Source organism: Battus philenor, unplaced genomic scaffold (assembly GCF_028537555.1).
Source record: "Battus philenor isolate CCGP_79_NKW_IND1 unplaced genomic scaffold, ilBatPhil1.0.hap1 SCAF_1, whole genome shotgun sequence".
Taxonomy (NCBI): Eukaryota; Metazoa; Arthropoda; class Insecta; order Lepidoptera; family Papilionidae; genus Battus; species Battus philenor.
Window position 1 is genome coordinate 13,451,588 of NW_027181661.1, and position 16,658 is coordinate 13,468,245.

At 33.6% G+C, this 16,658-nt stretch overlaps 1 protein-coding gene across 8 annotated transcripts in view; it reads left to right on the forward strand.

Annotated features, from left to right (window-relative positions):
* The window catches only part of trol (terribly reduced optic lobes), a 130,195-nt gene that overhangs the window by 92,996 nt on the left and 20,541 nt on the right, over positions 1-16,658 (forward strand). For 5 of the 8 annotated variants that reach the window (XM_068761363.1, XM_068761393.1, XM_068761402.1 and 2 more), the window contains 30 exons: positions 328-447; positions 1,239-1,362; positions 1,644-1,750; positions 1,849-1,959; positions 3,689-3,964; positions 4,284-4,406; positions 5,042-5,095; positions 6,358-6,366; positions 7,717-7,850; positions 8,023-8,116; positions 8,203-8,337; positions 8,497-8,745; positions 8,930-9,126; positions 9,338-9,459; positions 9,914-10,133; positions 10,307-10,483; positions 10,585-10,727; positions 10,836-11,004; positions 11,155-11,366; positions 11,861-12,076; positions 12,168-12,440; positions 12,913-13,021; positions 13,160-13,251; positions 13,440-13,673; positions 13,992-14,085; positions 14,362-14,471; positions 14,663-14,840; positions 15,119-15,314; positions 15,828-15,985; positions 16,365-16,583. In XM_068761363.1, the coding sequence (XP_068617464.1) occupies positions 328-447; positions 1,239-1,362; positions 1,644-1,750; positions 1,849-1,959; positions 3,689-3,964; positions 4,284-4,406; positions 5,042-5,095; positions 6,358-6,366; positions 7,717-7,850; positions 8,023-8,116; positions 8,203-8,337; positions 8,497-8,745; positions 8,930-9,126; positions 9,338-9,459; positions 9,914-10,133; positions 10,307-10,483; positions 10,585-10,727; positions 10,836-11,004; positions 11,155-11,366; positions 11,861-12,076; positions 12,168-12,440; positions 12,913-13,021; positions 13,160-13,251; positions 13,440-13,673; positions 13,992-14,085; positions 14,362-14,471; positions 14,663-14,840; positions 15,119-15,314; positions 15,828-15,985; positions 16,365-16,583 (4,655 nt within the window). The remainder of the gene's footprint in view (positions 1-327; positions 448-1,238; positions 1,363-1,643; positions 1,751-1,848; positions 1,960-3,688; positions 3,965-4,283; positions 4,407-5,041; positions 5,096-6,357; positions 6,367-7,716; positions 7,851-8,022; positions 8,117-8,202; positions 8,338-8,496; positions 8,746-8,929; positions 9,127-9,337; positions 9,460-9,913; positions 10,134-10,306; positions 10,484-10,584; positions 10,728-10,835; positions 11,005-11,154; positions 11,367-11,860; positions 12,077-12,167; positions 12,441-12,912; positions 13,022-13,159; positions 13,252-13,439; positions 13,674-13,991; positions 14,086-14,361; positions 14,472-14,662; positions 14,841-15,118; positions 15,315-15,827; positions 15,986-16,364; positions 16,584-16,658) is intronic. The other 3 variants (XM_068761370.1, XM_068761375.1, XM_068761383.1) reach the window with 3 other exon arrangements.

The following is a 16,658-nucleotide window of genomic DNA, read 5'->3' on the forward strand; positions in this document are numbered from 1 at the left end:
GTGACGTTTAATGCTTGCAAAAGTCTGCTTGCACTACTACTAACATACAATTACCACATATTTTAATTCTATTAACGTGTTCTAATCTATAAACGAGAAAATATTACTGATTAATTCTAAATTTTTTGAGTAATATTTGTTAAGTGTAATTTTCTAAGTAACGTAATAGTAGTCCTTTATCTTTATACACAAAAACCAAACTAATCTAATAAATTTTTGTTCAGTAGAAAATGAAGTGACTAATTAATAATCATGTCTTATATTTTTCATAAGTTAAGCATAAGCGTAATAATTTCTAAATTCTCAATATTTGTTTTTTTCTCTTAGGTGGATCACGTTGTCCCCTCGATAGCTTCACATGCAATCCTGGCTCAAGTATTCTTTGCGCCAAACGCTGCGACGGAAGGCAAGAATGCGACGGTGGAGAGGATGAAGACAAATGCAGTGGTAATTTATTATACTTTATTTGTTATTGCAACTCAACTGATTTTTGCCTCCCCATTTCGTATATTAATTTATTTCACTATGTTTCTGTTGCTGGACGGATATAATTTCAACTGTTAACTAAAACTAGTTAAAAGATAGAAACAGATGACGCAGCTAATCAAAAAAAAAAAATTACTTCGTTCAGGAGATTAAGACTCTCAATAATAAAGACAACGAGAGTTCTAAAAAATAATAAATATTTTAATGCCGATTACACATGTCCCTTTACAAATATTACATATTCCTATAATAATTACACTTAGACAAAAAAATTTCATACGTACTTAAAACTCATGTAATGATCTCTAGATCATAGAGAATTTGTTATTTTGAAATTATTAAGTGGACACTGTTGAAAAATATATATAAACAATTATGATGTTGCCTTGCCATTCAATATTCACGATGATATCAATTGCTTTAGGCGACATCTTCTTTTTACTGAATGCAAATGCAATGCGATTTACATATAAAATCTACTAATGAACCAAAAATGCAGAAATATATTTGAAACAATGCTTTGCGATTTGAGAAAGTTTTTATCAATCACATACTTTGACGAGGCTTTTGCGATTTTTAAAACTCCCATGGCGATCCTTTGTTATAACATTCCTTAATTTTAAACGTCTGGAAGGACATGCTTGTGATTACTTTGGTACTAAGACATGATTTAGTTTCATACAATACAATACATGCACGCGATGCTTGTTTTTAAATTTTTTTAAGCGTATCTAACATGTATTTCTTTTAAGATTGCGGCCATCAGTGCGACGGTAGGTGTCTAGAGGATCAATATATTTGCAATGGCGTTGCTGACTGTATCGACGGATCCGACGAACTTTCATGTCCGACTTGCGATGGCCTTAACGACTTCAGGTAACGTTTATATGATTAGACCGTGATTATGTTGAAACTTTTAAGCAGTATGCGCGCTTCTTTGTTATATATATAACACATATATTTAAATATTTATGTTATATATGTACTTTTGTATATATATAGTTAATGGATACAAAAATATTTATAAATTTTGATTTGATACTGGGATTGTATCTGAACATGTATTTGAGCCCTGCAATATTAACGCTGTGCGAGAATCCGCTTGCTCCCTGAATTAAAAATCAATAATAGGGAATAGAAAATTTAAATGTTTTAAGGTGTGCAAATGGAGAATGCATAAACATCGGTCATCGCTGCAACGGACTAAGCGACTGCTCCGATTCCAGCGATGAAATGCGTTGCAACGACACCTTGCCGTCTACAGGTAATAATAATATAAATGGTACAGTTATTTATTACAAAACAGGTTCCAGTCTCAATAGAGGTTCTTGAATATTACAAAACGCATTTATTTACTTATAGTGGGCTGCACTGATAAGCAATTCCAATGCCAAGATGGAGCTTGCATTGATATTCAGTTCTTCTGCGACAGAAATTTTGATTGCATTGACGGTTCCGATGAAGATAATTGCCGTAAGCATTTTATTTGATTTACATTTATCTAATTCTAATTCTACAGATGTTTTTTTTTTCATAAATAGCAGAAGTATTTAGGGTATTATATACATGTAAATCCATAATTTATAAATTGTTACTAGGTCACTCCTATTACATTTCTTAAAATTAAAACTTTCGAGTATATGTTAATAGGTAATTATAATATAGCAGCGGGTAGCTGCGTCTACAAAAGGTGAACGTGATACAAACTAACACCATATAATTAGCAATAAAATAGTATTTATATTTTCTATGGCATTTAGAGCTAACCAGAGAGCCAACTATGGAATTTCATATATTGCTCTCCTCCCCGCAAAAATTTAAAAAGTCTCATTTGTAAAATTTTCATCCATCAAAAGATCAAAGATTAAAAATTCACTATTCAATGTTACTGAATAAAATGGTATAAAAATATGTAATGACTATCATACAAATACTAAATAATTACAATTGCATTGTATTACTACATGTTCGAATTTCTGAGCACATTGCACACATGCGCTTGTAGTCTGCAACGAACACATGTTGTTTGTTGTCAAATAAATAAAGTGCACTAATTTAAGCTTTGCCCACGTGTATACTGCACCAACATCAGTTAAAGAATAACAATGAAATATGAATGAACGGCACTATATGTATATACTCACGACAATATTACAAGTTTAGTTTGCCTTTATTTATACACGCACTCACATTGTTTTTGACATTCTTGCAATTGCTTCAATCTAACACTTTTACATATATTATTAATTTTGAACAATATTTTGAATGTTACAACCATTTATATATAAACAAGGTCTTCCTTTAAAAAGCGATTTCGAAAATCGATTTCAACGATAAAGCGTCACTTAAGCCGCTTCGTAAAAAAATTAGTTGTTTGTACATTGTTGACAATAGACGATCTAAGTGTAGCTAATGTACAGCCTGGATTGTGAAGCTGCCAACGTCGTCCCCGCCACCGTGCCACGAATCTGAATTCACGTGTTACGACGGCCGATGCATTCCACACGCACGACGATGTGACAATATTTACGATTGCTCGGACTTCTCCGATGAACAAAAATGTTACCATTCTGGTACAAACAATGATATTATAACCCTTGATAATGGAATGTTTTATTCGTGTGTAAACACTGTTTATTATTATTGGTTATTCCCGAGTATAAATATTTTTGTTTTTATTTCGCTCTGCGTGGTGTATATATATATCCATTTGTAACTGTTTTTGTGGCTATTATCAAAAATCATCGTTTCGTATATATTTTTAGTGGTAATTAGACAATAATAGTTTTAGACCAATATAACTATACCATCATCGTCACGTTGCAATCATTTATATTTTTAGATAGATATGCATGCATTCTTAGATATTATAGAATTTAAAATTATACGATTTTTATCAAAGAAGGGTTGTATATTACTTTTTATTTTCCATTGGCTACTACGTTATGTAGCGATGTTAGGAGAGATATTCATTAAAAAATGTTACAAATATGTTAAAAATATATTTAGAACAGAAACTTATGCCAAACTTTTTATTTTGAAAAAGTCTTTAGAGAGCAGTTGTCGCTTTATGTTATCCTTCTTTGAAAAAAAAAATATGATTCTGCTAATATACACTAATGTACCTCTTAATGTACCTGCAAATTAAAACCACTCATACTTTTATATAGACAGTGGCATTAAAAAGTATATTATATTTTAGCATGCGAAGATTACCAGTGGCAATGTACAACGGGTCAATGCGTTTCCAGTCAAGCCCGTTGTGACGGGCAACAGGACTGTACTGACTTTTCTGACGAAATTGGCTGCGAAACAACCACATGGCTTCCTCCCCCGCCTTTATCTACGTTGCCGTACCCAGTAACCCATGCACCCACTCAATACCCCACCAGTTTTTCATACGATTACACTTCGAGTCAACCTAGCAGATACCCTACATCATCACCGCGGAATACAGGAGCTGGGCTAGCAGGATCTGGTAAAGTTATTACGTATTTTATTTAAATTTGTAAGAAAATTATTATTTTTAAAAACTACGCAAATGAGTTACTAAAAATTCCCGTCGGCCTATGTAATGTTAAATTTGTATGGATCTAAACTCGCTACACTTGTAAGGGCAATCCAAAGCATTTTTTTATAGTAAGAAATCTTCTGTTATCTACGGAATCTATTCTCTTTTTATACTTTATATTATATCGGTCATATATATTTCTAAAGATTGATTTATTGCATTTTATGTTTTGTTAAAAATTGGTTAGTATACGATTGGCTTATGGGTGTGCAAAATTTTGAAATAGATGGGTGCGCCCCGAATCAGTGGCGCTGCGAAAACGGGCCTTGCATTGAATCACAACGACGATGCGACGGTCGCGTGGACTGTCCCCGCGACAGGAGTGACGAGCTAGACTGTCCATCAGACAGTAAGAGATACCGATGTTTAAGTTTCAACTCTTTGTGTTTAAAAATACTACACATACTTAAAACAACAACGTTATTAATTTATACATAATTTGTATTTTATTAACCGCATGTCTACGGTAATCTTATTAAGAATAATTCATTAAAGGCTTTTGCATAATTACGGGAAAAAAATATATGAGGTCTAAACTTAAACTAACTAGTAAATAGATTCCTTTATGAATTAAGTTTAACCATTATTCCTTAAATTAAAAAACCTTTTACAAAAGGTTGGTTCTAACAGGTTTATTTGAATAATATTTTCGTAAAATAGTAAATGAATACAGCTGTTATTACTTAAGAATAATAAATGGATTGTGCGGCATTCCTCTGCGTCTCAGATCCTTTCACTTAATTGAATAAGAATATAAATTCCTTTATCATGCAAGTACCATTTACCATTTGATTTCTGTCTGTTTACTTACCACTGCGAAAATAATACTATTATTAAATTGCTAAATCTATATTAATAACTTGGTTTTTGCTTTATATCGATTTACCTTCAAATGGCTTTAATAATGATGTATGTTTGTGTAACCATTACAAATTTAAAACACTTATGTAATTTTTTCAATATTTATGTTAATGTCATTTTCAGAACGATATGCCTTGAACTTAAGAACTTATCCGGAGGCGCAGACTGTTCGAAACGGTAAGCTTAAATTAATAAATTACTTAAATATAAATCAAGAATAAATCGCGTTACAGTTAAGTAAATTTGAATATTTTTACTTGATTAATATTTCTACGAAATTAAAGCAAAAAAATTAAAACCTCTAATGATTATTTATTACACGATAAAAACAAATATTGGGTATTTTAGGAAACATGTACATTTTTCTAAGAACGTCACTTTTTAGCCTTATAATGACATTATAAAATCTTTTCAGCTTTCCTATTGTAACTTTTTTCAATATGAAACGCTTTTGCGCCACAAGTGTATACTTCTTAAGATTTATTCTTTTATCTTTCCCTATCAATGTGCCGAAATGTCTATTTTTTGTTTGTCGAATTTTAAAGGAATTTAGGTAAGTAGTCAGCAAAAAGATATATACATTAATATTAATACGTTAATTTAAAATGTAATATAGTACCTTCAAGATTTAATGTAGGAATTAACTAAAAAATACAAAAGTACCAAAGTTTTTGACACTTTTGATACGAGTTACTATATTTGTATAAATAGATGATTTTATTTATAATCTCCGTAGTTATCTCTTTTAAAAACTGTATTTATTTGTCATAGTTGCAAAAACTTCATACAGCATTATAAATTCTAATTATTCTGGAGTGCTTTCCGATATAGATATCTAAACAAATACATCTAATAGTCATGCTATATCACATGCGGAATATGTGATTAACCATCCGAAAATTTACAAAAACATTTTGTTGATAGAGGACCTTGTCATCGGAAAACGAAAAGAAATTGGATACAGACCGTTTCCAATTTATCCCATTGGAAATCCATGGAGGCCGCGACTGTAATAATGATGATGATATATAGCTAATACCGGCCGGTTCATTCAGCCAAATTAATTAATGGTTTACATGCGCATGTGTTTGGCATATCTAGGCGCCCAACGGACTGTTAGCTACTGCTAAAATTTCCTTGTGGCGTGAAACATCTCCGTGTATTTTTAAAGGCGTAATGTCTGTACTGGCCGGTCTTGTGAATGATTTTGCAGACAGATTTGTTATAATATAATAATAATTAAATGATTCAAATTAAATATATTTATAATTCAATGCACTAAAACATAAAACTTTTGTTTTAATTTATATTTGGTGGTGGAAAAAGCGGACTAGACTAGGTATATAACATATGTACATATACACAAATGAAACAGTAGTGGTATATTCTAAAATATAGTGATAATAATTTAAGTTATTTCTTTCATGGTGGTGGACCAGTCAACTCTGGTGAGTCTGAGTGTCAGCAATATTTGGGTGCTATATAATAAATGGGATTACCCGCTTTCATAATTATTTTAATTGATCTTATTTTGGTTTTCGTATATTAAGTATTAATTGCAACACCCAATTGCGTTATTAAATCGACTTTAGGATTTTTTTCATGATTTTATCTGTAATTGTTCTGATGAAAAATAAAAGTAACATATTTCTTTTATTATTAAAGTTTTAGGCATTTTTTATTTACAAAGTTTATACGAAATGTATTGTAAATAGTACATGCATAATCATTTTAGAAACAATATCAAAATATACACTTGTTACCAAAAAGAATACGATATAAATATTACTTATTTTATAGACTAATCAAGTGATATTTGACTGGTCATCTGTTGTTTGTTTTTAAATCATTATGATAATATTTTTTATTAATAACTGAAGTAACTGAACTTCACCAATGAGTATTGCTTTTAAAATAAAGAACAACTACAGATCTTGGTACCAATGCATGAGTTATTGGGAATTATTAATAAAATTAATATAGGTACTGGTGGTTTAGTAATACTCACATACATAAAATTTACAGCATTTGTTTTCTTTTAATACAAAGTTGATTGCTAACCGAAGCTACCTTAAGGTAAATATATTGGAATTTAAGAATCATTGGATTTTCAGGTCAAAATTAAGCCCATTTCAATACATATAAGCCTTTAAACGAGTACTAGCAGTGATGTATTCTTCATTCATATTCGTAAGAAAATGGTTATAAGCATACAAACTCACCAATTTATACAACCTTAATTCATTTGTTTTACATCATTTATTTTTATGAAAATAAACTACTTAATATAAGACAATATCACAATATTTTTTGCTAATAAAATTAATGCCACATTATGTACTAAAAACATTGACCAAATGAGGAGAAAACTTTTACACTTGGTAGAATGGCACACAAAAACTGCTATACCACGCCACGGGAAAGTGCGGCGATTTGGGTGCCAAGAAAAAAAAGCATGGGCGCTGCTGCCGCGAGGGTTAAAATGCGAAGAAACGGATCGCTTATCCATAGCGCAGTTCAGCGGTTTAGTTAGCTATATAATAATTAGTATAATATAATTCACCCACAGAGGTTTAAGTGTATTACAAAAAGAGATCCTTTTGAATATTAAGTATTGTTCAAAACGTGACAAGCTATATGTGAAAATCTATCAAAAATTTGCATGAAAACATCTTCGTACAATCATCATTCGTAAAACTTTAAGCGCACTTTTAACTTTTTCGGGACATTGAATGCAGCTTCTGGGTTCTTCCCGCAGAAGAGTATGTACTTTTGACGTAACTACTTTCTGTTTATAGGTGGGGACGTAGTGTTTCAATGTCGTGATGAAAGTAGTTTACGCGCTCCCGTTCGATGGATAAGGGAGGGCGGTAGACCTCTCAAACCTGGAACAATAGATCGTAATGGTCGTTTAGAAATGAACCAGGTGTCGGTGAGTATTTCATTTCGAGATCTATTTTGTTAAATCAGTATACTGTTGCTGTACTTAAAGTAAGGATAAAATAGTTTTCGAAAATGGATAATAAGTGAATAAGTCTTTATCATAACGCAGCGTTCATCAATAGGAAAGAATTAATAATTAGTTGTTTTATATCTATCTTCAGGTTTCGGATAGCGGTGTTTACGTTTGTCAAGCTCCTAGATATTTGGGAAGTTCCGGTTCCGAAGTGAGAGTGACGTTAGTAGTTGAAAAGACTCGTAAGTATTGCTAAAATGAATATTCTATACATTTACTAGACTAGAGGAAAATGTTTTAAATAAAAACTTTAATTGGTTTGTTATAGCTGACATTGCTCGGGTACCATTCCACGCGTGTAAACCTACGGAGGCGACGTGCGGGAATGGCCAGTGTATACCGAAGTCCGCTGTGTGCGACGGAAAACCGGACTGCAGTGATAGATCCGACGAAGATTCTTGCAGTGAGTTAATGCTTGTCTTTTTCTTTTCATTGTCAATAAAGTTAACAGTGAAGAAATACATATTTTGCTATATTTTGTGTTGCATATGCATCAATTATTTAAATAATTTGGTTGGCTACGTTTTTATGTGACAACATCAAAATTTTCTTGACTTTTTAGGTCAAAACGGCAGATGCGAACCGAACGAATTCCAATGTGCAAACAAGAAATGTGTGCTGAAGACCTGGTTGTGCGATTCGGAGAACGATTGCGATGATGGATCAGATGAGCAAAACTGCCGTTTGGACAGTGGAGGAGATTGCACGCCTCTAGAGTTCGCTTGCTCCACCAACAAGCAATGTATCCCAAGATCCTACCATTGTGATGGACATTTTGATTGCCAAGATAACTCTGACGAAATCGGATGCGGTACAAAACTTTTCTTTTTCATTTTCAAATAGTTCAATAGTTCAGTAACGGTTTTTTTACTGGTAAATACTTTTTAATGTATTTTAAAAATTTACCACGGAACAGGCCAAAAATTAATTTTATAGTAAATAGAGTGTGTTGTCATTAGACCATATTGAAAAACAAAATTTAATCATTTTAACAGCACCGGTCTATGTGAAGCGTCCACCGGCACCTGCGAACCTAAGACTCAACCCTGGTGAGAGACTAGTGCTAGTGTGCGAAGCGGTTGGAGTTCCAGTTCCGCTCATCTCGTGGCGGCTGAACTGGGGACACGTACCACCTAAATGCACTGCAACAAGCATTGACGGAGTCGGAACCCTTACTTGCGAGGACATGCAGGTTAGTAAAATAAACAAATTTGGCCCTCTTTCTTTAATCAAGGCAATAGTTTTTTTCTTTAAAAAAAAAACTTTTAAATATAAAAAATATATATTATCCTTGTTTACATTACACTAAGGTAAAAGGAAAATATAGTAGCTCGTGAAATCCGAGAACACGTTACATAGTAGGGTTTATAAGATTTTGTTAAGTTTATGCTAATTTCTTTTAGCCGGAAGATAGCGGTGCATACTCGTGTGAGGCCATGAATAGAGGAGGTACTACGTTTGCATCACCAGATTCCATTGTATACGTAAACAAAACCGATGTCTGCCCTACTGGATACTTCAACAGGTAATTTATTATTTCAATATCGGTTTGTTTCTCTTACCTTATATTTCATTTAGCCGATAGCTGGGCTGATAGGGTCGAAGGTTTCTTGAGTGGCCAACACAACCAGGTAGAAGTGTCGTGGGTAGGCCCCTCACAAGGCAACCGTCAAAATAGCTAAGATCGTGAAATGGCGCTCGGTGCTGCCAGCACAGAATCCGTTATAGTGGCGATCTTTGAGGGAGACCTGTGCCTCGCAGTGGGCGTCTACAGGCTGATATGATGATGATAATCTACAATTGCGCTGTTCTTATCTTGTTCGCAATCGAATCTGTACGATGTGGTGCTATATACTTCACATTGTTGTGACCGGACTGTATCAATTACCACAAGGAAAAGTAGTTTAGTAAAAAAAATATATAACACTACAATTTTCTTTCTAATGTTCGTTTCTCTAATGATTAATTTGTTATTACAGCGAGGCCCGTTCCCAAAATGAATGCATTCGATGCTTCTGCTTCGGGGAATCAAATGTATGCCGCAGCGCCGATCTATTTACTTACAACATGCCAACGCCATTGGGAGAAGGAGGCACCAGGCTGATAGGTGTCAAGCAAACCTACTCAGGCGATGTACAGATTGACACTCAACCCATCACCGATCAATATTACTATCAATCGATGAGAAATGGAGCAACCGTAAGTTGACCTTAGTTTAATTTCAAGGAAGCAGAAAAGTGTCATTATTGAGAGGTTTAATTTTTTGCAATATCTGACCAAGGCATAAAGTTTTTCTAAACTTTTCGTTACAGAGATATGCTTCAAAAACATAACAAAGTGTGTATATTAATTTTATCTTTCACACTGTCCAGGTGACAAAGCTGGATCTGGCTACTTGGTACAAAGAACCTGACGTTCAGCCATTCCTTACGCTTCCGGAAACGTACAACGGCAACCAACTTACTTCCTACGGGGGGCACATTAGATACAACCTTTCACCACATTCAACACGTTTCAGCTCTGATGACACTCCCGATATCATCGTAAAGGTAACACTATCTTATGACCTATTTTCATGAAAGCATGCGTATTTATTTATTATTACACTTTCGTATTTATTTATTGATATCAACCAAAAATTAAATTTCAGGGCAAGTTCCAAAGTCTTATTTACAAATACAGAGGCGAAATTTCACGAGATGCTTACATTGAAGCTCGTCTAACTCCCGGTAACTGGATGAAACCAACTCCCAGAGGCCCAGAACCAGCTTCCAGAGAAGATATTATGATGGCGTAAGTAAAAATTACAAATAGTAAATTTTAATTTTATCCTGAAATCGTCAAATGAAAATTCTAAATTCATTAGAAAATTATGATAATTAACTAATATACTTTTTCTAGTTTGGACAATGTCGAAATGATCCTCCTTCGTGCGGGTATAAATAATGCCGGCGTGAACATTACCGACTTCGCTATGGAATCGGCCCAACATATTAATGTTGGCCTCGGAGCAGCCAGTCTTGTGGAGGAATGTTCGTGTCCACCCGGGTACGAAGGACTCTCTTGTCAAGTTAGTATCAAACGGTTTTTATTTTCAGTTTCTTGAAAAAAAAATCTAATAAATAACCACTATTGTGGTGCAAAGGTAAATAGATTCTGACTTTCAACTAAATTACCTTAAAGTAGAAAGAGGTCGTTCATATCCCTATGTATCTTAAAGAAATGCGCTGAGAACTACGTACGCGTGAAGAACGGGCCTTGGCTTGGTGACTGTGTACCGAAAAGAACTTGTCCAGAGGGCACGTATGGCGATCCGAACAGTGGTTACGACTGCAAACCTTGCCCATGTCCACTCACCAACCGCGGCAATCAATTCGCCAGAACCTGTTCCGTTGGAGGTACGGGTGAAGTCATCTGTGATTGCTTCCCTGGGTAAGCATTTTATATTATTAATAATTAGTATTTTGAAAATTTATTAACCAAGTATTTATTTATTATTGCAATTATGATAATAAATAGATAACGAAATTGTTAATTAAAGAATAACATCTTACTTATTATTAAATTGGATTTGGATAAATAATTTGAAAGATAATTTGTTGATCTGATTTTTATTTTTAAGTTGCGCACGTTGTAGTTGCCTAGTTATTGAATTTACAATTAGTTCATTATTTCTTTATTATTTCGTATTTGTAAGTAATATTATAAATATTGTTCGAAATCCTTAATAAATAAAATAATAAGAATAAAGATAGTGACCTTTATATATATATATATATATATATATATATATATATATATTTTTTTTTTACATCGTTAATTTTTATAAATCACCTTTAAATTATAATTAAGTAATAACAGTTGTAATAAATGAAAATTTAATGTATTCATTTTTTATGTATTAATTTTCGCTTTTTGTGCCACAGATACGAAGGTCCGGACTGCCGCTATTGTTCTGCAGGCTTTGTTGGTAACCCATTAATACCAGGTGACTCTTGTAAACCTAAACCATCCGATAACTGCAACCCAGCGGGCACCAACAATGTCCGTCTTCCGGACGAATGTGTCTGCAAGGACAATGTCCAGGGCCGTTTTTGTGACGATTGCAAGAATGGATCCTTCTATCTTTCGGAAGACTTCAGGTAAACGATTAAGTTTTTTTATAAAAAAATTGTGTTTTTGTATGCTTGCTCTAATTTTAAAATTAAAAACATCAATTTCATGTTTTTTTAGACAAGGTTGCGCTCTGTGCTTCTGTTCTGGAGTATCACAACAATGCCAAAGTACGAATCTGCGAAGAAAATCAATGTCCATAAGCTTTAATGTCCCTAACGTTGTTAATCAAGTGAAAGTATACTCGAGTGTGCCCTCTAGTAATGGTGGCGCGATTAAATACAATGCGCCCGTAGAAACTGAGCTGCAGCCGATGCTTGTTAGAGGAGAAGTTAGTTTACCGCGTATTGACAGATCCAGTCCCTCAATCTACTATTGGAGTTTACCACCGAGGTGAGATTTTCATATTTATACAAAATGTCAAATAGGTAGGCACTCAGCTATGTCGATTGGCAATATAGTAAAGGTCACGGGAAGCCATGGATACCGGCAACATAAGATCGATCAGCGTGGGGAGCTTCTGCCTTGTAGTAGACATCTATCAGCTGAGATGATGACGGTGGTGGAAATGTCATGATCATCCATTAACAAGAATTGCCCTATTCTATTTTCGAATGTCATTTAATAGTGTAGAAGATAATTCTCTGAACCAATTACTACACAAGGTGCACGCACTACCGACATCGAAGCTACGAGAACAGATTGAAAGAAAGAAATTATAAAAAAGATTATTAAGATTGCTCTGAACATTGAAAATTTTTAGTGTCTTAATAAATTTAATATCAGAGGGTTAAAACGATTTTAATCACAGGAGAAGATTCATACCTATCAGAATCACTTTTAATTTTAATTTCATGTTTACTAGTTTCGCGGGCGATAAAGTGACTTCATATGGCGGGTACTTGAGCTACACCATTAATAATGTACCAACAAATGGATTGAAGAATAATGCAGCTGACATTCAACTCATTAGTGTAAGTTCAATATTAAACATCTATGTTTTATGTTGCAAAAAAAAAAGAGCCTACTTTAAATAAAGTGTTTTGTGTATTCAGGGAATTTTACATTTTCTATTTAAAATGAGATATAATAGCATCATCAAAATTTTGCAGGATGTTACGTTCCACTACTTTGGCCACTTTGAACCAAATAGTGAAGGAAAATTGAACGCAAGAGTCCAACTAATGGAAAAAGGATGGCAAAGGTAAAATGACTACATAAAATATTTACCTTTATTACAAAAAAATAACATATGTTAATTCCATTGAATTCAGCCATTAAAACTAGCCGCATTTTTATCTTATCAGTTACGTCCATTGATTTCATCCTAGTTTTTAATTGACTTACTAGTTATTCCCATTTTTTTTCTAAAAAAAATTTTCTATGTTCCAGACCCGACGGAAAAGAGGTTTCGCGTGAATATTTCCTTTTAGCATTGGCCCATTTAAAGAACATTTTGATAAAGGCGTCTTACACATCTAACGATGTAGCTTCAATTTCATCAGCCACTATTGAAACTGCCGAACCCAATGGTAATGGTCCCTTGGCTTTACATGTAGAACAATGCGTTTGTCCCGTTGGTTACATCGGAACTTCATGTGAAAACTGTGCACCTGGTTATACAAGGTCAGTAAAAATATTGAAAATAGGTCTTATTAAACGATTTTATTTAGTTCGACCTGTACGGAATTTATTTGTTTGGATCAAAATTAGAAATTGAAATTTAAGCACCTTCCGTTGTCAGATTGATCTGAAATTTGGTACACACATTTAATAGGACTAGGTACATATTTTTCCACAACCACCAAAATTTGGGTATCAAAATCCGTTTAACTTAAAAGTTTTTTAAATGTATTTATTTTAATTTCAATAATAAATATTGTTTTTAAATAAAATAAAATATCTTAATAGTCAATAGATTTATGTTAAAACGTTTGTTTTTAGGAGCTTATATAGAGGATTGTACCTAAAACATTGTGAATTATGCGAATGCAATCAACACTCGACGATGTGTCATCCTGAAACCAGAGAGTGCTATGTAAGTAATTTTTTTTTTCGGACATCATTATTTACGACTTGGTTATTATTCCGTGTAATTTCGCCCCGTCCGCTTCGCCAAGTAATTTCAAGTGGAATTAAATTCAAATATAAACCTATGAGTAGTAAAAAAACTTATATTGTAAAAGAAAAACAAATATCAGTAAAAATTATATCGTATTATAAAACAAACTTGAAACGTGTAAATAGAAGCCTGAAGGATAATATTATAATTAGAAAGGCAAATAATATAGAAAACAATCGTCTGAATTTGCAGGACTGTGCCGACAACACCGCCGGACCTAGCTGCGAATACTGTAAACAAGGATATGTGAAGGACGCGTATGGCAACTGTGTCTACGAATCATCAACTGCCCTTGCCTGCAAGTAAGTAAAATGTTGAGCAGTATTCTTAATATTTACTAATTTTATTTTTGTCAATGAATATCACTAATAACTATCCTAACTATTAATGTTAGTGTAAAATATCTAAAAAAATAGTAATTAGTATTATGAGCAATTATTATTTGTGTAGTCATTGATGTTTTCACTTAAGTGTTCATTATTTGTTTGCATAGTTGTGATCCACGTGGAACCGAGGGTCCATGCGACAGCTCAGGATATTGTCAATGTAAACGGAACGTGGAAGGAGCGTCCTGCGATCGATGCCGACCTGGTACATTCAGCCTTGACCTTGCCAACCCTCTCGGATGCCTCCCGTGCTACTGCTCAGGAGCTACTACAGATTGTCATGAAGTAAGACATAACTAACTATAATACTATACTAGCTATCATACTGATCGCACTACTTGTATATTGTACCTTTTCTAAATATCGCTACAAATTCACGGTTAAGGACTTACGATGGCAGTACGCGGATTCGATTCCCGTCTAACGCGCACTTTGTGTTTACATGTAATAATAATACCAAAGATGTTTGACATTCAACCCTCACAGGGATTACGTCATGAATTATGAATTGTACCGTTTCTAAGGGAGGAGGCTTTCGACCTTACAATTTATGTTTTTTGCAGGCAACTCATTATTCCAGAATACCGTTGGCGGCACCAATATTTGGTGTAAATAACGGTGGTTACAATCTTATGGATCTTTTCGCATCTGAGGTGATCAGTGATAAATTTGTGCCAGTACCACACGAGAGTGAGCTCATGTATGTGTTCCAATCTCGTCCGGCCAAGGAACTCTACTGGTCTCTACCCGTCTTTCCAGGTAATGTTTCTCAAGACATGGATAAATAAAAGAAATATATTTAAATAAAAGTTTGTTTCTTACATTAAAATATACATTAAAATAATAAAAGATTGTTTCTTACTTTAAAAAAGGTTGATGACGTTTCTCTATTACTAATTGCTACGAAAATTACTTTAAAAATTTTAATTGTTCAATTTTCTTTACTTCACATTTTAAATTAGTACTAAAGTCCCTAAATATGGTTAATATTATATTGACACACCATATATATATTATATTAACATCAACGTATATGCAACTCTTACAATCCTTTTTTTTATTGTCAGGGAAAACATTAAATATTTTTATATTCCATAAAATCAATTCAATTTACGCATCTGCATAAAGTTTTAGCTTTTGCGCTTATAGATTTAAGGGACCGTTTTGTACATACATCCCATGCAAGACTATCGCCTGGCTAACCATTAAGACAGTTTTATTTGCAGTTTTTCTATTCAAATTAAATATAATCGGATTATTTTTAATTTGCAGGCAATCGTGTCCTGTCATATGGAGGTACCTTATCTCTAACCCAGAAGTACGAAACTGATAGTAGATCAGATGAAGCCAACAGTGTTGTCGTTCTCGTTGGCAAAGGAAGATCGATCTCTTGGATAAGTCCAACCCCGATTGTATCGGGTGAAGCTTTCGTAAGTGTATTATTCAACGATACCTTGCACTGTACTTAGCGTATACAAAATCTAGTATTTATAATAGATGTTCGTACAATTAGCATGTGAGTTATTTTTTTAAATGACGACGCCAATAAAAAAATTTTAAACTCTGAGGTAGAATGCAAGTCTTTACTGTCCTATATAAATGTTACTGTTGTTTTAAAAATCCGATACACCCAGTAACAAATACATCTTGAACATCGCATTGTTTCGGACAAAACGTATCAATTATTATATAGTATGACCAAGATCAGCGCCGTCAGTTCATACTTGGAAAATTATTGTTTTAGAACATTTACTAATGAAATTTAGAAGTTGTTTAGTGTAAAACTAATTATTAACTTGATATTCTCAGAGTTACCAAGTTCCATTGCGAGAGGAAGGGTGGTACATTTTGAATACGCCGACTCCTGCCAGCCGCGAGGACTTCATGTTCATTCTTCAGGATCTAAAGAGAGTGCTAGTCAAGGCAACGCTTTCACCCGATATTACGTCGACCGCTATTGCGGACGTTTCTATGGATACGGCTACTGAAATTTACAGCAACGGTTCACCGGCAGCAAGAGGTGTTGAGGTAAAATTTTACTAAAATAATTCAACATTTTTTTTCGGTGACACTCCCACATCGTAAGTAGTAATTTTTAAATTT